Source organism: Schistocerca serialis, chromosome 2 (assembly GCF_023864345.2).
Source record: "Schistocerca serialis cubense isolate TAMUIC-IGC-003099 chromosome 2, iqSchSeri2.2, whole genome shotgun sequence".
Lineage (NCBI taxonomy): Eukaryota > Metazoa > Arthropoda > Insecta > Orthoptera > Acrididae > Schistocerca > Schistocerca serialis.
In genome coordinates, this window is record NC_064639.1 from 1002300523 (window position 1) to 1002325062 (window position 24540).

The window sequence follows — 24540 nt, forward strand, 5'->3', positions numbered from 1 at the left end:
GCTCACTGCCACATGGCACGGCATATCTCGGTCGGAAGCAAGTGTTTTCAGTCCTCCATCCACTATCGTCCGCTGAAGTGAAATTTGATGCGTAATTTAGTCTAACAATCAGGTTCACCAGTTTACACATAAATGAGCCGCATTATTCTCTTTCTAACAAATAGTATTATATTTTCTTACGTTGTGGAACACCAAATGAAACATACGAGCCGCGCTATTCTCTTTATAACAAACAGTATCAATTTTCTTGTGTTATAGAATACAAAATGGAATCATTTTCGTGCCGTTGTTGTATTAATGTAAGACCTACAAATATCGATAGCAATACGTGCGTATTGCGGTATGTGAAATACTGTGTAACTTTTAATTACGTTCATTTGCTTACTTACTGTAAGGGTTTTGATTTTCGGTAACTGAAGTACTGAAGATTAAAAAAGTGACTGAAAGTGGTAAGAACTTAATTTCGAAAGTATCTTCGTGGCGAAAAGGAGAAAAATCCTTAGAGTGCACAAGAATTATTAAGGTGGAATTATGAGGAGGAAGTTTTTAAATGTTTAAATTTATACTGCAAGAAGTGCTAATTTTAATCATTTTATTTCCGTAACAGGCATCATGTGGCTGATTCTTTTAAAATCCAGGTACCATTAATTGTTGTTGTTGTTGTTGTCTTCAGTCCTGAGACTGTTTTGATGCAGCTCTCCATGCTACTCTATCCTGTGCAAGCCTCTTCATCTCCCAGTACTTACTGCAACCTACTTCCTTCTGAATCTGCTTAGTGTATTCATCTCTTGGTCTCCCTCTACGATTTTTACCCTCCACGCTGCCCTCCAATGCTAAATTTGTGATCCCTTGATGCCTCAGAACATGTCCTACAAACCGGTCCCTTCTTCTTGTCGAGTTGTCCCACAAACTCCTCTTCTCCCCAGTTCTATTCAATACCTCCTCATTAGTTATGTGATCTACCCATCTAATCTTCAGCATTCTTCTATAGCACCACATTTCGAGAGCTTCTATTCTCTTCTTGTCCAAACTATTTATCGTCCACGTTTCACTTCCATTTCCTAATCTAATTCCGTCAGCATCATCCGACTTAATTCGACTACATTCCATTATCCTCGTTTTGCTTTTGTTGGTGTTCTTCTTATATGCTCCTTTCAAGAAACTGTCAATTCCGTTCAATTGCTCTTGCAAGTCCTTTGCTGTCTCTGACAGAATTACAATGTCATCGGTGAACGTCAACGTTTTTATTTCTTCTGCATGGACTTTAATACCTACTCCGAATTTTTCTTTTGTTTCCTTTACTGCTTGCTCAATATACAGATCGAATAACATCGGGGAGAGGCTACAACCCTGTCTCACTCCCTTCCCAACCGCTGCTTCCCTTTCATGCCCCTCGACTCTTATAACTGCCATCTGGTTTCTGTACTAATTGTAAATAGCCTTTCGCTCTCTGTATTTTACCCCTGCCACCCTTAGAATTTGAAAGAGAGTATTCCAGTCAACATTGTCAAAAGCTTTCTCTAAGTCTACAAATGCTACCAGCGTAGGTTTGCCTTTCCTTAATCTATTTTCTAAGATAAGTCGTAGGGTCAGTATTGCCTCACGTGTTCCAATATTTCTGCGTAATCCAAACTGATCTTCGCCGAGGTCGGATTCTATTAGTTTTTCCATTCGTCTGTAAAGAATTCGCGTTAGTATTTTGCAGCTGTGACTTATTAAACAGATAGTTCGGTAATTTTCACCATTAATTATGACCCAGTAAAACTGTGAGCCGTAACGGAGTTCGATGGCACACAGCTAATACTATATGAATCAAAGTTCGCATGTGTTGAACGACAACATTACTGACACACGCGATGCAGATGTTAACATCAAGTGTACAGTTTTGAACAACTACAAAATTCCCTTCAGCTCGCCGATCGTGAAGTTAGAGTTTGTCCGTTTTGTCACACGAGTCATATTCGTGAATATAATGTCTTGAATAAATTTCAAATGTAATAAAATCTTCAGTTGGTTTTATAACGACTGTTGTTGTTTTAACGCGCGTGAAACGTAATTATGTCTCAAACGAAAAATCTTAGAACACATCTGATTTTGCAGCTCACTCCACCACTAACAAATTAGTATAACAGACAAAAATGATTGTCAACTCACGTGCGCTTCGCCATTTCAATTTGTAATACTCCAGGAAGCTGGCACCACTCGAGAAAGTCAGACACTTTCTTGTCAGAATATTGACGTCAATATTAACTCCATGAACCAATCGGAACGTAAGACTTCGCAATTATTTGCCTTAGTTTTTATCCAACACGATACCGACCCATTGTTATATCTGATTATAGCCACAGCATACACAAAGTCGCCACTGAGCTCTGACTCTATGTGTTTCTTTCTCTCATAGTTCGAATAACAGTTATCCTTTACACATTTACATCTATAGGAGTTAATACAAGGATTATTGTGAAATTAATATTGCTACATGGTCAGAACTTGAAAATAATCACGACAGTAAAAGATTCATACTAATAAATAATAAAATAAAAACATAATTATCACTTTACTCTGTAGAATTAGATGTCTGAAGAATCAAAGCTATGTATAACGTGAAAAAAAAGAAAGAAAAGATTACCACTCACAATAGCAATGTCGTAGCACTCAACGAGTCTCTCTAAACTGATTAAAAATTATTGGAACATCATCTTTGAAAAGGGCACATGCTATTTCCTTCTACATCTTCCCCAAATAAAAGTTTTGGTCGACTTCTAATCACTTATTCGTCGATTGGATGTTAAACCTTTGTCTTGCTTTCCATTCTTTGATGTCACGATTCCGCAGACTTTTTACGAGTAACAGAAAACGTCGAAGCAACATACATTCTGCTCTCATATGAAAGACTCAGCCTACTTACCATTTTTATTAACGCGCCAGTCTCACAATATTTGATGTTTTTACCAACCTCTTCTTCCTTGGGTTAATGTTGAAAGCGATTACCGTTCGTGTAATTTTTGGGGCTCCATGTCTTCGCTCAACGTTGCTCGTTGTGCGACCATTTCCACAAATTAGTGCTTGGTTGCCCAGTCCGGCGGTTTCCCCCACACTATCAAAAATCATCGTTGCCCTTCTATGCCGACGTCTAACCTTTCTCTTGCGAATGTGCTGCTGTTGTGTCGTTAGTAGCAATATCTTAACGTAAATGCTTTGTTTTTAACCTTAAATTAATCGACCACGTACTCGCAGAGTATGCTTAACTCGGGGATATGGAAAAGGAAATTTCACAACAATGCACATTAAAATGACAGTGGTAACACTACAAAATTTATTAATGATGGTTAAAATCAAAGCTTTCAAATAAAATCGACGGAAATGCAGGAAACCATGGTTTGTACGCAACAGAAAGCTTAGAATAACATCTTTCTTTTAGATAAGTCCATCACTGCACTAAAATAGCCACCAGACATCCATTTTATATTCCTCCTGGTTGGACTTATTAAAGAGTCTTCAGGATATAAAGCATGCTGTCAGAAGGGTATAATCAAGACTGGCTCGAATGAGATGTTGCTCGTCCTTGCTTTGAGCTGTTATCGTACGATGAAATAATTGCCAGTGGAATTGACGAACAGCGAGGACGAGGAAGAGCCCAGAAAAAAAAGAAAAGGGAGAACGTTCTAATGTGTTACCAGAGTGGCAGGCCCAAAATCTTCTTTCCCTAAGTGATCAGCGAGCCACGGATTCCAGAGTTCCTTTCTTTATCCTGTGATATATTTACACTTTTTATGAGACGTTTCAGCATTGAAAGATTTACATATTTCACTATCTTCATAAGTACATCGAAATGGATAACTAAAAGTTCATGAAAACTGGAGAGAATTATTGTGTTTTGAAGTGATATTATTTTAGGCACATTATTTCACGAGATTCGTTTCGCACTTTTTTATAGTAAGAGCACGTGTTGAAAGCCCTAAATCTACAAGAACATACCTAGAACACACACACACACACACACACACACACACACACACACACACACACACAACGGGCGAAAAAAGCCATGTTTAAAAAGACCATCCGCTGAAGATACTTCTTACTGCCTTGAGGCGGCTATGAAGAGCCAGGCGAGAAAAGCCATGTTTAAAAAAGACCATCTGCTGAAGATACTTCTTACTGCATTGAGCCGGCTATGAAGAGGTTAGGGCAAGCATAAGATCGAGTTGCTGCCCAAATGTTATAGTTAGGATGTTTGCGAGTCACAAATCTGAAGGACAAACATTTCTCGGTTACATCACCTGAGAAAAAAGTGAAGCAGAAGACGCGGTCGGATGATAACGTAACTTTCTGCATGTACACACCATCGGCGGGTTTGTAAACGATTAAAGTTGGTGTTCTCTGTGACAGGTAGGAAACCCAACATGCCTGGTAGGGTATGTTATAGGCATGAACTGCGTCAGATGTTGATTTATTATAGTAACTGACACAGAGATACCACGTATTCTAGTGAGACAACGTTGTCAGCATATGACAGAAATGGGAAGGTGACCCATTGTATTTCTCCATTTCTCGGGCTGTTGGCATCGTGCAATATCCAAATTTGTGGGACTTTTCGATGTTCATCGTCAAGGTCCCAGTCGTGCATCAATCACATCGTAACCCGTTCACATCAGAGAGCAGGTAATGAACTCCCTGCTACATCGTGTGCCATCCCGCACTATTGGTGAGCACTAGCAGAAGTTGCACTAGTGAATTACCGCCCCATGCGTAGGCGTTTTGAGTGGTGTCGTGATTAGGAAGCGTGAACAGCTGATGAATGGAGTCACACTGTATTCAGTGATGATAGCGGTTCTGTACGACCTCGGATGACTTTCGTCAGCAAGTATGGCCACTTGGAGAGAGATTTCGTTCTTCCAGTGTTTTGGAGGGGCACAGAGGTGTAACACCACGTGTCATGGTGTGGGGTGCCATCGGGTATTATGTCAGCTGAAGGTCTGAAAAGACTGAGGGAGATCTGACGGCATAACGCTACCTCATGGGCATGCTGCTTCCACACGTGTATCTCTCGTATGACAGTATCGTGGTACCGATTTTCAACACGATGATGGTCATCCTCTCACGGCACGCGTTTCATTGAACTGTACGCTCCATGCTGAAGTACTCCCAGGTCAGCAAGATCCCCACATCTCTCCCCGATAAAACATGTGTAGGACCAGCTCGGACGTCAAATCTGTCACAGTGCCACTATCCTGGATATGAAGGACCAGTTACAACAGCAGTGGGCAAGTTTGTCATGGCTGTATGTCACCATACCGGACCGAATCAGTGCATACATCCTGGCCAGCTATAAGTGAGCACATACTGGCATACTCTTTGTAAATTTGTCTCTATTTTGCAAGTATTGAAATAACATCAGCTAGTCTCTCAATTTGTGAAGTTATAATCCGTTTCCTCCTTTCCTTCTGGGTGCTTCACTTTATTATCAGGCAGGGTATTTTTCCAAGCCTTAGGTCTGCTTCAATGATAATTTTGAACTTAAAAGTACCAGTACTCTGTGCAGATTTACCGCTGTGAGAAAGAAGACAGTAGATGGCCACTATTGATAAATTTGTTCACATACAAATATAGTGAAGTTACGGTTTCGAACTTACACGTTTATCTTCAGGCGGCTGTTCACATTTGGATTCACAATGGTTGATTGGTACATTAGTTTTTGGTTATTTATACCCCGTTGTGGCGAAAGCTTCTTGGGGTGGTGGTGTCATACAGCAGAAAACTATATTACCCTTAGAAACGTTTGGAAACCATGTAAACAAATCTTAAAGTTGTCCAAGCAGGCTGCATTCTCCATCTGCGTGGTCGTGTTCACCGTAGCTGGTTTACAATTCTTGAGGGTATTTTAGTTCTGTAGTTGCCACTGCAAGAAAGTGCGAGATTTTTCACCAGACGGGTTTCGCTTTGTCAAGGTAATGCGTCATCAATGGTGGTGATTTAGGCTTGGTGTCTCGCCTACATCGGGAAATACCGTCTGGCAGCACATCTTTGGATGTTTTCTTGGTTTAACACTGACACTAGTAGCCTAATTTTTAGTTGCTCTGCAGAACTATGAATTTCTCACGAATTACACAGCGCAAGTTGTTGCACACCACTTTTTATGTTTATTTTTATACTCTAACTTGTATTGTGGTTTGTGTTTCAGTATACGTGGCATACATACTTATAAAAATAAACAGAAAGCAGTGGTGTGCGAAAAAGTGTGCTATGTGAAACGTGAGAAATGTGTAGATCTGCACAGCAACTAAAAATGACACTACAATTATCAGTGTCTAAGGAAGAAAACCTCCAAAGATGTTGTAGCACACTACATTTCCAGATGTAGGCGAGAAAGCAAGCGTAGATCACCATCACAGTTGACGCTTTACCTCAACAAAGAGAATCGCGTCCATTGAAACAACACGCATTTTCTTGTGGTTGCAACAACAGAACGAGAATTCTCTTAGGGCTGTATTCCGTTTGTTACACGTGCAACGGGACAATTTCAAGCGGGGATGTTCTTCAAGCACATATCTTAAGCTTCCAGCTACACGTCACTTTCGTAGTTACATTTGCACAAGTATATATCGTATTTCTGTGGGTATGTTCACGAGATATTGAAGAGCCTAGTGTCACATCAATTCACATATTGTAATATCTGCGACAGTGAAATACTTTGGCATTGTTATATGACATCGCCATCTTTGTGTACATTATACCATGTGAAGAAAACAATTTCAACAGTGGATCTTTCTCAAAACATGTCTCAAGCTTCCAGGTACACTCACATTCGCTGGTACATTTGACCAAGTATAAATTGCATTTCTGTGGCTATGTGGTAAAAAAAAACAATATGTGTACATGATTATGCCCATTTAAAATTGAGTCTCTGCAGCTACAGTTCATTACACACATCAAAAAGTTTTCCATCAACTCAGTTCCGAGAGTTGTGGAACCTGTACAGAAATTGGGAATAGAAACTAACATAAACATCATTCTCGCCCTTTTTATTGCTCATGAAAACAACACATTGCATACTGCACCACCATATAGCGAGACCTTCAGAGGCGTTGGTCCAGATTGCTGTACAGACCGGTACCTCTAATACCCCGTATCACGTCCTCTTGCATTGATGCATGCCTGTATTCGTTCTGTCATACTATCCACAAGTTTGCCCAGATTGCCCCACCCCTCAACAGCGATTCGTCGTAGATCCCTGAGGGTGGTTGGTGGGTCACTTCGTCCATAAACAGCCCTTTTCAATCCATCCCAGGCCCTGGCCACTCTAGTCGAGTGATGACGCTATCCTGAAGGAAGTCATTCACAAGATACGCACGATGGGGGCGCGAATTGTCGTCCATGAAGACGAATGCCACGCCAATATGCTGCCGATATGGTTGCACTACCGGTCGGAGGTGGCATTCACGTATCGTCAGGGTGTATACGACCCGGGACATCCGGGAGATCCGGGAAAAACCCGGGAATTTTTTCATCCGGGAGAAAACCGGGAAAAACCAGGGAATTTTTTTGAATTCCAGGAATTTTTCTTTGTTTTAGTTTTCAGTGAATTTTTTGTGATTTTGCTTGGTAAGAACCAATTCTCCAACAAATAATTTTACTGTAGCCCGCTTCTGCAGAATAACACTGCAGCAACAAAACATGAACGAGAAAAAAAATAACGAAAATTAAACTTAAGTAGCACAGTAAATGCGCCATATACAACAGCAAAACATAGTGCTCATACAAGCGTCTGCCAACAGCAAAGTGTGTCAAAGGCTTTAGGAAGACTATGCAATGCCTCCTAACAACAAATTGCCTTCGATGAACGTAACGTGACAGCTGTGTACATTAGACTCGTTTGAATAGTTGCGGGCGGGCTCTTGTGCATGCGCAATTGTAGTACCTTCTCCCGCTTCTGCCTACGGATGTGTGGCTGGGAGCGCTATCTACGTACTGCTGTCCCGGTTCGGAAATATCGTAGATACGGGGCTGATGCACAGAGATATCTGAGCTGTGCTGGGGAGGTGGGTAGTCTCCGTGTGTCCCGTGTTTACGTTTAGTGATTTTGCTGTTTCCTCTTCATTTATTGCCCTCACATTAAATGAAAACAAAACGGATTTCAAATGGTTCAAATGGCTCTGAGCACTATGGGACTCAACTGCTGAGGTCATTAGTCCCATAGAACTTAGAACTAGTTAAACCTAACTAACCTAAGGACATCACAAACATCCATGCCCGGGGCAGGATTCGAACCCGCGACCATAGCGGTCTTGCGGTTCCAGACTGCAGCGCCTTTAACAAAACGGATTTCTGTAGTCGGGAGGTATCAAATAATTTAAAATACGTTCGCATAATTACGGAAGACTAAAATATGTTATTAGTTTCAGGTTTTATTTCCATCTTTCTGACAGTCAAGCATTAATCACCTTGCACAACAATGAACTTATTTTTGTCGGTTTGCTAAAGAGATTTGGCTTTTATTAATCTTTAGCGCTGAGGCAGTCAATTTATTTGAAACGAAGTGTTTCATTTCACACTGTTGGCTAGTTTAAACTATTCGCTGCATTTCAAGTGCACATTTTCCATCTCCTAGCTCGCATGGTATTATGCCATAATAAAGAATCAAACGTGAGATAATACAGTACCGGTAATCAAGAAAATTTGCATCCGAATCTGGACATACGAATGTGTACATTCAGCCGAATTATGTATTTTAGTACGGTTCACGAAATTCCGATGCTCTTGAAGTATCCTCTGATGCCTTGTTTCTTTTGTAACATACTGCAGATCTTTTAATGTTTTACACGTACGAATGTAATAGCTTCCTGCGTCATCGTAGCTGCCCAAGAGCAGTGGCGCCTGTTATATGGCGCTCTCTGGCAACTGCTGAAACGAATAAGTTTCTAACAGGTCACGGGAAAATATGGTGGTTTGAAAAGCGTTTCTTTCAAAGTAAATTTCCTTTAAATTATATTAAAAAACTAAAAACCCGCCTCGATTGCGTTGAAGGTTCTTAAATTTCCTTTTACGTAAGATGAACTATGTGCGATAACGTACGATGAATTTCTTAAATCACAGAGCGTTTGACTCTCAATTAAAAGTCAACTCTTTGAGTAAGACTATCGAGAAGAATTTCGAGCTCAGAAGATCAGACACTTACGTCTTTATTAAAAATTTTAGTAGTACACATTAGTGTGATATATCTCAAAGTGTAACACGCGCAAAATGATCAACATTATATGTGGAAGCTTAGCTTCTCTTACAGCTTATTGATCTTAGAGACCACGAGTATATGTGAAACCTTTGTTTTTCTTGTAGCAACACTATGTATATTAATTTAAACCATTAACTTCTCTTATTCGTGTGTTCGCGCTACTTAAGAGTGATCTTGCTATTGGCTGACTACATCACGTGTCCTACGCTGTCATCAGCTGGCGAGCTCACGTGACATGAGCTATGACTGGCTTACAAAAGCACGTCGCAATCTCGATTTCAATTCTTTGGAAAGTAGCTTGCAGTGTTTGGCGGAATTCGAATTCATACCTTAGTAACATGAAAATATGCAGCTTACATGTTGCAGCACATCAAAGATCTTTCCAAAACGTGTTCCTCCTCTCCCCCCTCCCCCTAGTTTCGTTTTCTAAAGTGCCGGGAATTTTTCGTCGGCGTGTAAAGCCATAAACATTCAAATGACTGATAAATTTTAGAGTGCCGAGGAAAAGTATACAGTAACTTAACACGTGAATAGTTTATTTTCACCCGGGAGAAAGTGTATTTTTAACAGGGAAATCCGGGAAAAATCCGGGAATTATTTTTCTTTGTCCATGTATACACCCTGATCGTACAGTCGTAACGGTGCGTTCCATGACAACCAGCGGCGTACGTCGGCCCCACATAATTCCAACCCAAAACAGCAGGAAACCTCCACCTTGATGCACTTGCTGGAAAGTGTGTCTAAGGCGTTCAGTCCGACCGAGATGCCTCCAGACACGTCTCCGACGACTGTCTGGCGTAGGGCCAATGCGACACTCATTGTTGAAGAGAAGTGATGCCAATCCTGAGCGGTCCATTCGGCATGTTGTTGAGCCCATCTGTACCGCACTTCATGGTGTCGTGGTTGCGTAGATAGACCTCGCCATGGACGTCGAGAGTGAAGTTAAGCATCATGCAGCCTATTGCGCACAGTTTGAGTCGTAACACGACGTCTTGTAGCTGCACGAAAATCGGTAGGTAGCGGTCATCCACTGTAGTAGTAGCCCTTGTGCGGCATGTCATCGGCAGATCCTGTTTCTCTGTGTCTGCTCCCTTTGGTGCGCTTTGAGACGCCTGGACATTTCCCTTGTTGAGAGCCCTTCCTGCCACAAAGTAACAAAGCAGACGCGATCGAACCGCGGTATTCACTGTCTAGGCATGGTTGAACTACAGACAACACGAGCCGTGTACCTCTAGCCTGGTGGATTGACTGGAACTGATCGGCTGTCTGACGCCCTCCGTCTAATAGGTGGTGCTCATATATAGTTGTTTGCATCTCTGGGCGGTTCTGGCGCTGCAGTCTGGAACCGCGAGGCCGCTACGGTCGCAGGTTCGAATCCTGCCTCGGGCATGGATGTGTGTAATGTCCTTAGGTTAGTTAGGTTTAACTAGTTCTAAGTTCTAGGGGACTAATGACCTCAGCAATTGAGTCCCATAGTGCTCAGAGCCATTTGAACCATCTCTGGGCGGGTTAGTGAAATCTCTGAACAGTCACAGCCAACGTCTATGTTCAGGAGCTCTGGGAACCGGGATGATGCAAAACTTTTTTTATGTGGGTATAATATTGCCATCTTTGTATACACTTTCCCATGTGACAGAAACTTTTTTGTTATTATATAGTGAAAGACAGTTTGTGAAAATATATGTATTTCAAATGAGAGTTTCAAATACTCTACATATTTTCATCAACACAAGTAAACAACACTGCAACCGAACGATGCTCCATTAACGATGTAAGTAAACTGTATAAGATTTCAACCTGTTTGCAATGTATTCAGTTGGTGTTATTGATAATTATATTCAAACAGGTCGTTTCTAACACCGGTTTTTCCTGTAGGGCAACGTCACCCCATGAAACCTCCGCCAAAAGTCGAAATAAAGAAAAACTTCTGTAAACAGCAACTGATGTATATCTAGACGTTAACACCCTACTGAGAATGAACCTGTCGGTTCGAAACCGATAACGGAGCTGTTTGTGTAAATAAATAGCATCATCGTTAGTGACTGGTTGCTGTTTTCTTCCTTGTAACTATCAACCTGTGTTTAGTGCTCAGTCGCGGTCTCCAAATGTCAGTTTTCAACAAAATAGCAGACAGTTCTGTGTTTAATTTGTAAGACATTTGATACGTCTAAAACTTTTGGGTAGAATTCAGATTTTTTTTGTTTAACTTATATTCTGTGTTATGTTAAGTTATCGGCTATATGAAAAAAAATTTATGCAACAGCCCTCCCTCCCCTCCCCCACCCCAATCGAACGGATAACCGATGGTTTGTTGTTTTAGATCTATAACTTAGCTTTCGCTATTTTTTCTCGACGTTTGAGGCATTATTATGAAGAACTTGCAAAAATTTATCAAATATTGACCATCGCTGGCCACTACTTTCTCCTATCGTTCGGGCAGGTGAAGAATCTCGTGGCGGAAAAACTGCGCGTGGCCGGCCGCGGTGGCGGAGCGGTTCTAGGCACTTCAGTCCGGAACCGCGCGACAGCTACGGTCGCAGGTTCGAATCCTGCCTCGGGCGTTGATGTGTGAGATGTTCTTTGGTTAGTTAGGTTTAAGTAATTCTACGGTCTAGGGGACTCATGACCTCAGATGTGGAGTCCCGTAATGCTCAGAGCCATTTGTACCACTTTTCGAACTATGCGTCTGTTACGGAGAACCATGATTAATTCCGATTTAGCTCTTGTTCATGGGACCAGAAATGCCCGTCAGCTAGGACGTGTGCCTCTGATCGAGAAATGTGGCGGAGGGAGCAATCTCTGGAGAATACGGCTGGAGGGGTAGGACTTCCCATTTCAGCGTTTCCAAGTACGTTTCGATGTGTCTTGCGACTTGGAGTCGAGAACTGTCACTCTAAAAATATCACTTTTTCGTGTCTATCGCTGTATATGCCAGTTTTTCCTTCAGTACTCGGCTCACAGGTATCAATTGTTTTCGATAAGGATCTCCAATGATTGATGTAATCGGTTTAAGTAGCTTCGGGAAACTTCTCTCTTCGGCCGCCATGTCGGTTTTCGACGTCAAAATCACCCTTCTTGATGCGTGCGTCGCGGGATCAGCCGAGCGGTCTAGAGCGCTGCAGTCATGGACCGTACGGCTGGTCCCGGCGGAGGTTCGAGTCCTCCCAAGGGCATGGGTGTGTGTGTTTGTCCTTAGGGCAATTTAGGTTAAGTAGTGTGTAAGCTTAGGGACTGATGACCGTAGCAGTTAAGTCCCGTAAGATTTCACCCACATTTGAACACTTTTTTCTTCATGCGTTTAACCCATCCTATGCATAATCTTTCACTAATAGGTGCATCACCTTAGGTCTTAGCCTGGATGTTTTGAGCCTCAGCCACAGACTTATTCATGTTACAGCAGAAAATTAAAACTTCCCGCAAATGATGAGAATCGTGCTCAGAAGTTGTCATATTCAGCAGAGAATCACAATATGATTTAATCACAAGTCGCTAAATATTTTGGCGGGGTTCTTTTTACAAATGCCTTAGCTTCTTGTATGACACTTGCGGCCGGCCGGAGTGGCCGTGCGGTTCTAGTTGCTACAGTCTGGAGCCGAGCGACCGCTACGGTCGCAGGTTCGAATCCTGCCTCGGGCATGGATGTGTGTGATGTCCTTACGTTAGTTAGGTTTAATTAGTTCTAAGTTCTAGGCGACTGATGACCTCAGAAGTTAAGTCGCATAGTGCTCAGAGCCATTTGAACCAAGCCATTTGACACTTGCGGCCTACTTACTACCTGTACCGCCTCCTTACGCTGTTGCTGTCTATTGCAAAACGGCAGAAGCAAAGTTGCAGACCTAACACTTGTACCGAACCTTCCGGCAGGCATGCTGTTCCACCGCGCGGTGCTGATGAGCGGCTCGGCGCTGAGCCCCTGGGCGCTGGTGGAGAGCCCGGCGCGCTATGCGCAGCAGGTGGCGCGCCACGCCAACTGCTCGCCCGAGCTGCCGCACCCCAGCCTGCTCAAGTGCCTGCGCGACCGCCCGCTCGACGTGCTCATGTCGGCGCCAGTCGAGGCGCCGCAGTTCTCCGTCGCCTTCGGCCCCAGCGTCGACGGCGTCGTCGTCGATAGCGGCGACCCTCCCGGGGGCGGCGGGGGTGGCGGCGGGAGCAGCGGCGGCTCCGGCGGTGACGGATCCTCCGGGTCCGGTACCGGCGCCAACGGCGGCGGCGGTGGCGGCTCTTCCGGAGGCGGGGGGTCGTCGTCCGGCGGCGGAGGCGGCCCCGGGGGCTGGAACGGCGCCGGGGGCTCCTTCGTCAACAGCGTGCTGCTGCGCAAGTCGGTAGTCTCCAAGCTGTCGCGTTACGACCTTTTGCTTGGAGTCGTGAAGGCGGAGGCCTACTTCGCCTTCTCCGGCGAGGACGTTCAGTACGGGATAGAGGCGGACCGCCGCGCCAAGATACTAAGGACGTTCGTGCGTAACACGTACCGGTTCCACTTGTCCGAAATCCTAGCGACGATAGTGAACGAGTACACGGACTGGGAGAGGCCGGTGCAGCATCCCATCAACATCCGTGACGAGACTCTGGAGGCGCTCAGTGATGCGCAGGTGGTCGCGCCCGTCGTGCAGACCGCCGATCTGCACTCTGCTGCTCGCAGGAACTCCTACCTCTATGTCTTCGACTACCAGACCAAGTACGGAGACTACCCGCAGGTACTGAAACTGTGGTGTAAGAAACTGAAACGATAATAATGATTAATAGAAACCAATTCAGCTCTATTACACATTCCATTCAAATAATTTAATCACCAGTCAATATCGTAAAAGACCACCACTCCCAGCGCGGACGTGCAAGTAAAGAGTCAGTGAGTTTCAGGAACCGTGACCAGCTGCCCAGAGTTTCACGGTTAACGATCCATGGCACGGAGAGCCACGTAGAGGTGATTCCATAGATTCTGGGGATCTGGTGAACAGGGAAGTATGGTAAATTCACCCTGATGCTCTTCGAATCACGAACGCACGCTGCGAGCTGTGTGACACGTTGCATTGCCCTGCTGGTTGATGCCATTCTGGAGAGTAAAAACAAATTGCATGTTGGGGTGGAAATGGTCCCTAAGGATAGGTCCGTACATATGTTGATCCTGTGCCCTCCACAATGGTGAGATCACCCAGAGAAGTGACGAACGCATTACCTAGACTGTAGCACTCCCTTCTCCTTCCGACGATTGTTGCAGGGCAGCATACGCAAAGGTTCAACTGTTCGATGGAGCGTAATACGTAAGTGATCTGAAAAGGCCACCTGTCACCACACAGTGGATATTCAGTGGCGTGCAAATTCCAGTCTTCGTAGCTGATGAACAGCAGTCAGCACGGATGCATGAACCACGCTCCTGCCTTGGAAACCGATACGGATCAACGTTCGCTGAATATTCGTTGAGGAGACGCTGACGGTAACCCCTTGGTTCAGCTGGGTGGTCAGTTGCTCAACGGATGTACGCCTGTTTCCCGTGGACATATCCGCATCCATCGTTCGTCCCTGTCATTTGTGGCCCATGGTACACCAAAGTTATCTTGGCGCTGGTTTTGGTTAGTGACCCTCACGGTACACTTTAACTATGGTGGCATGCGAAACAGTTTTAAAAATTTGCTGTTTCGGAAATGCTTCCATCCTTGACCCGCAAGCCATTGAAAATCCCCGTTTCTGCTTTATGGCAATGACAGCACTATTTTCCACCCCCCACCCCCCACTGCTAGTGCGACCACCTGCCCTGTGTGGCTGGTTATTTCACGTTGACTTCGAACATAGGCGATGGTCACATTAGTGTGAGTTGACCATTTATTATACAACTATTATGTTAAGATCAGTTTCATTCTTTCAGCATCTTCGTGTTGCCGAGTTGTGCTGCAGCCATGACATAAATGACTAGTTGTAGTAGGCAATGTTAAAGAACAAATCCAAAACACTGCTTATAAACATTCTGACGACCGCCTGCCCTAAATATGGCGAGCTGACAAGAGATGCTGCGTACAGTAAACATGATCAATATTTCAACTTGATCAAAAATGCTTACTTGTACGCAGCATGCCATACTTCCGCCAGAATGTTTATGTGCAGCGTTTTGGATTTATTATTTAAAATTACTTATGACTACCTGACTCTACAAAAAAATGGTTCAACTGGCTCTGAGCACTATGGGACTTAACAGCTATGGTCATCAGTCCCCTAGAACTTAGAACTACTTAAACCTAACTAACCTAAGGACAGCACTCAACACCCAGCCATTACGAGGCAGAGAAAATCCCTGACCCCGCCGGGAATCGAACCCGGGAACCCGGGCGTGGGAAGCGAGAACGCTACCGCACGACCACGAGATGCGGGCACCGGACCCTACACGTCATGACTTAAGCACACTTCATCAGCCTGATGATGTTCAAAGAATGAAAGCGGTCGCAGCACAATAAGTGTGTAATAATACAGCTGAGGTTGTTTTTATGAATCGTTAACGTCAGTGTCAGCTGTGGACTCGACCTGATCAAGATAAATTTAAAAAGAGGTCACTGTTTTACGTCACCTGACCTCGTGTTTTGAGGAGAAAAAAGTACACTAGCAAGACATCCGGCGCAACAATCGATCCTGCGAGAAACTTTGGACAATTCTGATAGTGGCAGTTATGACCATCCGAATGTACAGCTTTTAAACTTCGCGTGAGCTGACTGCTTGTCATTCAATCCACCCCAGTACAGTAGTTAATGCCTGACTGCGAAGTACTGTTTAATGGAGTGAGTAATGGGTTCGTGTTCATGATGTCGTTAAATTAACGAGCGATAGTGCTTTGCTGAATGTGTCAAATTGTGCGGTTTCCAACCTGTAACCCGTGCCAGAGATCTCTTTGCACTGAACACAGTTATGCTACGATTCACAAATGCGCTGTATATTAATGAAGTGAATGATAATGTCGTTTAAGAAATAGTTCAGCACTATTTAATTATTAATACCTTTGTTGTGCGTTACGTTCTTTGGATTGGAAAACTGACATTGTTAAACTATTGTGATTCTCAACGAGACTGGCACCATTAAATTATAAACCGGAAATTATTTACACCATTTCATTATAATTGCTCAGTTACTTTGGTTTTTTCACTTTGATTTTAAGGCTTAGTAACGAACATACACTTGCGTGAGATTCGTATTGCGTATTCCTTTCTCCCAAGACAACGTAAAAACGTGTTCACGAACAAAGTTTGGAAACACGTTCGCCAGACGTCTTCCCCTCCTCCTGAACCCTCTCTCCCCTTTAACATCCCGCGGATAGGAGGGTGGAGGTTGTCATTGCGACGTACATTACTTTGCGCCCGGGCTTTAGGCTGCTGCCGTGGCGCAGACCAAGTGACAGACAAACTGTACTCGCGAAGTTTAAAAGCTGTACGTTTAGGTCATAACTGCCTACCATCAGAGCTGTCGTGGACGCCTTGCCACGGTTCGAGTTGCTCTCCCCGTCGGAGATTCGAGTCCGTCCTCGGGCATGGGTGTGTGTGTTGTCCTTAGCGTAAGTTAATTTAAGTTAGATCAAGTAGTGTGCAAGCCTAGGGACTGATGACCGCAGCAGTTTAGTCCCACAGGAACTTACCACAAATTTCCAAAAATCTCCCTCCATCATAATTATGTCGCACATTTTCGCGTAGGATCGAATGTTGGAGCTGATATCTAGCTATTGAAGCTTCTTCTCATCAAAATACGGGGTCAAGTTGGTGAAGTTTCCTTGTCAGTCGCAAATTTCATTGTATAAATAGCGAAGAAACCAGTTGTCAGTTTCTGTGTTATTTATTGTGACATCTGATGACATTTTATTTTAAAGGTACAAAGTCAGCAGTGTGTATATCCTATACATATAAAATTTAATAACATCTACACGCTTACAATTCACACTCAAAAGTTGGTCGGAGGGTAAGACAACTGGTCTATTTTCCACTCCCGAAATGGTTAATATCTAAATCTTCCTGTGCGAACTCTGATTTCTCATATCTTATCACGACTGGCGTTTCGTCCTATCTAGGCGGGAGCCAAAAGATTCTCAGGCGATCGGAGGAGAAATTTAGTGTTTAAAATTTAGTGAGATGATATATCAGCAACGCTAAACGCCTTTGTTTTAACGTTTACAATACCCGTGATACTTCTTCCTCTATCTCGCAACAATACTAAATGCTTATATTCCTGACATTGTCCGTCTGGGGGGAAAAGCTATGATTTAAAATTTTTATAACATATTGTCCTTTCGATGAAGACAGCAAAGTTCTGTGGAAGACGCTTTTTAGAGGTCTTGGCACGTGTTGTGTTCTTCAGAAATAAGACAGGGCTACAATTATTGAAGTATACGAAATAAAATCGCCGTAACTTCTGAACGATTTGCGGTAGGGCGTTCAAAGTGGACGGTTGGCCGCGGGGCAGGATAGGAATTATGCGCATGCGTATGCGACGAAGCCCACATTCATTTGGATGGGTTCGTCAATAAGCAAAATTGACGCATTTTGGGGACTGAGAATCCACGTTACGTGATCGAGAAGTCCCTTCACCCTCGACGGGTGAATGTGTGGTGTGCAATGTCTAGTCACGGAATATTCGGTGCGATACTCCTTGATGGTACGTTAAGTACCGAACGGTACGTGAAGATTTTGGAAGAGGATGTTATCCTCATAATCCAAGATGACCCTAACTTCGACTAGATGTGCCTCACGCAGGACGGAGTTCAACTCCATCGAAGTACGAGAGTGTTTTATGTCCTCGGGGACCTCTCTGAGGAGAGCATCCGGGCTCTGGGGTACCCAGAGGTAACTGGCTTGGGTCTTGATCGGCTGTATATCCTCCGGATCGTATCACATGCGACTCCTTTTTATGGGACTACATTTCTGAGCTGAAAACAGCCATTCAGGACGTCATCGACTGCATCGATGTTCCGACACACCAGAATTTTGCTATTCGTCTGTGGCACATCACCGCCAAAGATGACAGATATGTCGAAAATGTCATAACCTAAATCCCAATATCTCTTGTGTCGTTTACATGTTGGATACAATGTGTGGAAGCCGTAGTTTGTAACTAATTTACATTTTTTCATATAGTTCAATAATTGTCACCCTATATCAAATGAGCTCAGTTTTGCCTGCCCGGATAGATCCTCGCGTTAGGACAGTGCTTCTGGGATCCGGACATGTCCGCCGTCCGCAGATCGGGTCCGCTCGGCTGAATAACGACGAGGACCGGTGTGCCGGCTATCCAGATGTGGATTTTAGTGGTCCAGCTACGTGAATATGAGGCTACTAACCACATCTCACCTCAGTTACACGACTGACAAACATTTAGAGAACGTTAGCATACTTCTACACCCAGGCTTCATGGGTACACAAATAACATCGGGAATGGTGGGAGGGACACTAAGGGGTGGCGACAGGTATGGCATCCGGCCACTCTCGAACAATTCCAAATCCGTTAATAACCTTGCCGACCCCGTCACCAGACCTACATGGCAAGCATCTTATGGCTTTCAGCAATACTTCAGAAGAGAACGGAAAACCTTAACGAAAGCGTACTGTTTTCTACAAACTTTTTACACCTTTTTTTCTGTCAATAAAGCGCTGTCTTTGGGTCGCCTTCTCCACAACACTTACGTGGGATGTTTCTAATTTTAGTTGATCGTCTTTGTAACCATTGTATATTTATATGAACCGACAAATTCAAAATTTTTATGATGCAGCGTGTAACCGAAATTTAACAAACATTTTTTGCCCTTATTTGGGGGATCTCACACTTTTTATTGTTCGTGGTCATTTGCTATTTTTCGCACCATACAGACATCATTTCTAAATCATTCTGCAATTCGTTTTTATCTAATGATGACCTTACCAGACATTGAATAACGAAATCATCTGCCGACAGTCTAAGAACTATGTCCAGGCTGTAATCTAAATCTTTTCTGAAGATTAATAACAGGTGAGGGTCTGTACTAGTTCGCTACAGAAACCCAGATACAGCTTCGAATTCACTAGATTACTTCACGTTAATTATTGTGAACGGTAAACTCTCTGACAGAAGTCACGAATTGAGTCGCACAACTGAGACATACTCCGTGCACTGGGAACTAAGTAGTATTGTAAATTTGAATCGTCATTTTACCGTGCAAGACTGTGACTATTTATCGAAGAGGTCAAAGACTGTTCGTGGCCTCTCGGCTGTCTGAGTGTGTCTGTTGCCGTAAATCTCTGCGATGTGTCTGTTAGAACGTCAGCATTTCATGGAGCTGTAAGTATTAGAAAAATTTAATACACGTAATAAATACATACTAAAGACTATAACAGTATGACAATTGGTTATATCTTCATGCATTTCATCGTCCCCTATGACAGACTTCTCTTTGGTGCATTTACTCTCCATCGTCTGCCTTTCTTTGTTTAATACTAAGCCCTAAACTACGTATTTAGATTAAGATCTTGAGCCTGTTAAAGGTGGATAATTAGCTGGGAACACGGAGTAAGGATGCCAAACATGGCTTTGTTGACCAGAGTACGTCGTCACTCCGTGGAAGTTATTAAACAAACAACGAGTAGCTAGAACGGCTGAGAAGGGAAAATTAACACTTCTTCTTCTGTATACCTCTCTCTGAAACTGTCCCGCCTAGCTAAAGCTTTTCAAGTGAGGTGCCTGAGTTCTTTTAAAAAAGAAACCTCCGCTCGTTACAGAGTAATTGCGTTTCTCTAGTTATTGAGTCGAGACATCATAACACGAGGAGTAGTTGTGTTATATTACAACGATGCTGTCTCTCTTCACTCCAAGGTGTTAACGATATATTTATTTCATTTGCTGATAGTTCGAGGAAGCAGATAAAGAGGAGTTGGATTTGAGAGCAGTCTTTGTTAGTGAATCACAAGCTCCACGGGTCACTACCGAAATGATTGCTCATTTCAAACAATTTTAAATGCACTCAATTTCAGTAGTATTCCGTATGCCAGTGTACGACATAAATTGTTTCGCACTGAAACATTAAAACTAATAGAACATGGCGCTTATAATTCTACTGAAAGCAAATTGCGCTAGTGCGTCAGAGCACTGGTGGGACGCACATCGTCTGATTTCAACTGCCCATACAGCACTGACTCGACCACCACTCTAAGCACAAATGACAAGCGACAACTATCATGACTTTTGAAAGCATGTGAGCGGGTTGTGATTTCCCTTGATTGCTGGAGGAGGATATTAATGTTTAAAGTGCCGTCGACAACGCAGTCATTAGAGACGGAGGACAAGCTCGTAATAGGGAAGGTTAGGGAAGGAAATCGGCCTTGCCCTTTCGAAGGAACCATCCCGCCATTTGCCTGATGCGATTGAGGGAAATCACGGAAAACTTAAATCAGGATGGCTGCACTCAGGTTTCAACCGTCGTCCTACCGATTGCGAGTCCAGTGTGCTATCCACTGTACCAACTTGCACGGTTGGAATGCTGGACTTGGCTAAAACAGCGGTAGTTGCATTAACGTAACATACTCTTTGTGCTACTGCAGATCAGTACGTTTACGGCCAAACACCACAAAGAATGGATATAACCCACGCAACGTAAACAAAAACTGCTATATTTGAAATTCCGACTCGTACATTCTTGGTTCCGGCGATGTTTCACTGTTACGGAGCCTGTACACGTCATATTAGCGTACAAGTCTCAACAAGGGACATGACTTGTTAGAAACATTTCCTTAAAGTTTCGGTGTCCGAAACATACAGCGATCAATGCTCCACACTAACATTATCTATTTGCTTTCCGAATGATCTGTGGCATAGACTATACATGTACATACTTACTCCGTAAGTTCTCACTCAGTAAACTATAGCAACCAATAGCCTAGTGGATACCTGTCCTATTCTGTTTGCCAAGGGACCGAGGGAAAAATACGAGCCTCCATTGGCAACATATCATTCTCATGATCCCCAGGAGAGATACAATTGTGAAGTGGTTTAACTGATGCACACTGTTCCTCGAAAACGATTTCCTTAAATCTACCCAAAGGTAGGTGGATTTAAATCTTTCAAGAATTTTTTGTTTATATTGGTATTGACTCTACCAAACTCTCGCGAGCAGTCCATTGGTGAATTCCGTCGATGTAAGCTGTAAAGCATACTAGACAATAACCCCAAATAAAGAGTGCAAATTCTAAAGTAATTCACACCAGCGTTTAATATACGGTTTCTTAACTGGTGCCCTCCACCTTCTCAGAATTTTCTCAACAAATTGAATTCTCCCATTCTATTCCGTGTATGACTTCTCGAAAAAAAATATCAGAACGGATTCTGTAAAAAAAATTAAAGAAAACACTGATGAAAACTGTCCACACAATGTAGATCATACATGGCTGTGAATATGGCAGTTTGTCCTTGCAGGGAACTCTGTCAACTGATGATCAGGATACGTTCATACAGTCTTCACAAATGCGTTATTCGACTAATTAAAGCCACAACGTCATACGATTGAAAGTGCTCTAAAAGAGCACAATAATACAGCTAATGTTCTCAATAAACGATTAATCACCTAGGGGTAGCAGTTCACTAGAGGTACAATGGTGCTGTCTAAAGGAAATGATTACACTTGGAGGTTTGTAGGAAGTTGACAGTGACTTACTACTTTCAATTAGGGCCCTCCTTAAATATGGATAAATATATGGCAATGAAGTTATCAAGGATAAAGAATCCGATAATATGCAACTACGAAATTAGAGGTACTGCTATGGAGCCTGTGGCATATTGTGCAAGTGTCTATGATGGAGGGGAACGGGATATTTTATACGTGAAGGACATGTGTAAACGATAGTAGAGTATCCAGTTTACGGACTTCAGTTACTTGTGAAGTTTGTGGGAAAATACGAAAGTAATCTTGATTGCAAACGCTATTTTGCCGAATTATTTGCAGCTCGAGCGTTTGGAGTCCTTTTCAGCTTGGTATTGCAGCTGGCAATGGCCTTATTTAGAGATCTCCTGGGCATGAAATATGTCAGCATAGCTGATAACAAAGAATAAGTACGCTCAGTGATTTTGCACGACAGTACTATTGTCATTTGGTCGGCATTTAGTCTAAATTATGAGCAGCGTGTATTTGAAAACGTTTACATTGTTAATTTTTGTCTTCATTGCGATAAAAGACTGTAGCCTGGACATAAGGATGTGTGAATACAGCTTGAGGGATGATTTTAGAGATTCGACGTTACGGGTCGACTGTACACCACCACTATTGTCTCCAATGTACGTCTCGACTAGTGGCCACGAACTCTGAGTGTCCCCTACATCCAGCTTTCTCATCTGCACTGAGTTGACAGTAGTCATGGTATAAGTGAAAATATGTCTTCCTATTTGCCTTGGTGGTAACGTGCTCGCCTCTCACGCATGCGGACCTGTGTTCGATTCCCGGCCGCGTTGGCGATTTTCTCCACTCGGGGACTGGGTGTTGTGGTGTCCTCATCATCGTTTCATCCTCATCACCGGCGCGCAAGTCGCCCAATGTGGTGTCATCAGAAATAAGACTTGCACTTGGCTGCCTAACTTCCCCAGATGGGGCCTCCCGGCCATCGATACCATACACTCCTTTCCATTACCTCAAAATACGGTGTGGGCACTCCTTTTTCCGGCTTAGTGTATCAGCTTGATGTGGCATGTGTTCATTAAGCTATGCAGCCTCTATATATGTCCATAATTGCAAAAGTGTTCCCAGTGCAAGAGTTGTCCACCAAAAGACCCCTCGAGTATTTCCCATAAATATTTTTTCGGTGGGCTTCATGTTGGGGGACCTGGGTGGCCAAATCGTTCGCTCGAACTGTCGCTCGAACTGTTCTTCAAACCAGTCGCTATCAGTTGTGGCCAGGTGGCATGACGCATTGTCATCCATAAAAATTGGGAACATGAAGTCCATGAAGGGCTGCAAATAGTGTCAAGGTAGGCGAACATAACCATTTCCAGTCAGTGATCGATTCAGTGGGACTAGAGGACCCAGTACATTCCATATCAATCCAGTTCACACCACTATGGAGCGAACACCAGTTTGCACAGTGGCTTGTTGACAGCTTGGATCCATGGCTTGTGGGATCTGCGCCACACTTAAACCCTACCATGAGTTCTTACCAACTGAAATCGGGACTTATGTGCCTAGGCCAAGGTTTTCCAGTCGTCTAGAGTCCCACTGATATGGTCACGAGCCCAGGAAAAGGGCTACGGGTGATGTCGTGCTTTTAGCAAAGGCACTCGCATCGGTCGCCTGCTGCCGTAGTGCATTAACGCCAAATTTCGCCGCACTGTCCTATGTTTGTCGTACGTCCCACATTGAAATGAAATGTCGTGTGGTGAGGGCCTCCCGGCGGTTAGACCTGATCGCCTGGTGCAAGTCTTTTGAAGTGCCACCACTTTGCCGACTTGCGCGTCGGTGAGGATGAAATGATGATGAAGACGACACAAACACCCAGTCCCTGTCCATGGCGAGAGGTAACGCCTGAAATTTTGTTTCATCGGCACGCTCTCGACACTGTGGATCTCGGAACATTGAATTCCTTAACGAATTCCTAAACGGAATTTCCCATGTTTCTAGTTCCAGCTACCGTTCTGCGTTCAAAGGCTTTTCATCCTGGTCGTGTGAGCATAATCACGTCTGACACCATTTCACATGAACCAGGTAAGTACATACGACAACTCCACCAGGGACTGCCCTTCCATTTCTTGAGTATGCGATACTGCGACATCTGTATATGGGCATATCGCTATCCAATGACTTTCGTCACATCAGTGTATTTGTTGAATACAGTCCAATTTTCGTCTTCTGTTATAGTCTCTCTACGACCGTCTTTAGTACAGTAGTAGTTGTTTACTGTTGGTTTGACACATGTCCTATCTCCCTGCCCTTTCTTATAATCAATGTAATCCACGTATTCTCGTCGCCGTCGATTCTCCAGGAAGCCATACGGTTTTTTTGTGTCTACTTAGTTTATAGGAAACTTCTCTTGGTCACAAGCATTTAGACGCTCGTATTTTCCGCTTTCCATCATTCACTTCCATATAATCCAGTGTTCTAGATGCACGTTTTCAGAAATTTCTTCTTCAGGTTACTGCCATGTTGAATACTAGCGGACCTCTTTTAGCGATGAATGCTCTCTAAGCTTGCGCTGGCCTGCTTCCTACATCCATCTGACATCTTTGTTAATGTTATATTTTCCTTCCAATGAGGCAGCATTCTTTTACTTCACCTACGTTCTTTCGTCCTTGACGCGGAATTCGCTTGACGCCGATTAAACTCACACTCGCCGCCGTAT

The 24540-nt window shown here is 43.6% G+C and overlaps 1 protein-coding gene across 1 annotated transcript in view; it reads left to right on the plus strand.

Moving 5' to 3' along the window:
* LOC126456587 (neuroligin-2-like) overlaps positions 1–24540 on the plus strand; it is a 137461-nt gene that overhangs the window by 34756 nt on the left and 78165 nt on the right. The window contains exon 4 of the mRNA XM_050092333.1: positions 13097–13926. Within this exon, the coding sequence (XP_049948290.1) occupies positions 13097–13926 (830 nt within the window). The remainder of the gene's footprint in view (positions 1–13096; positions 13927–24540) is intronic.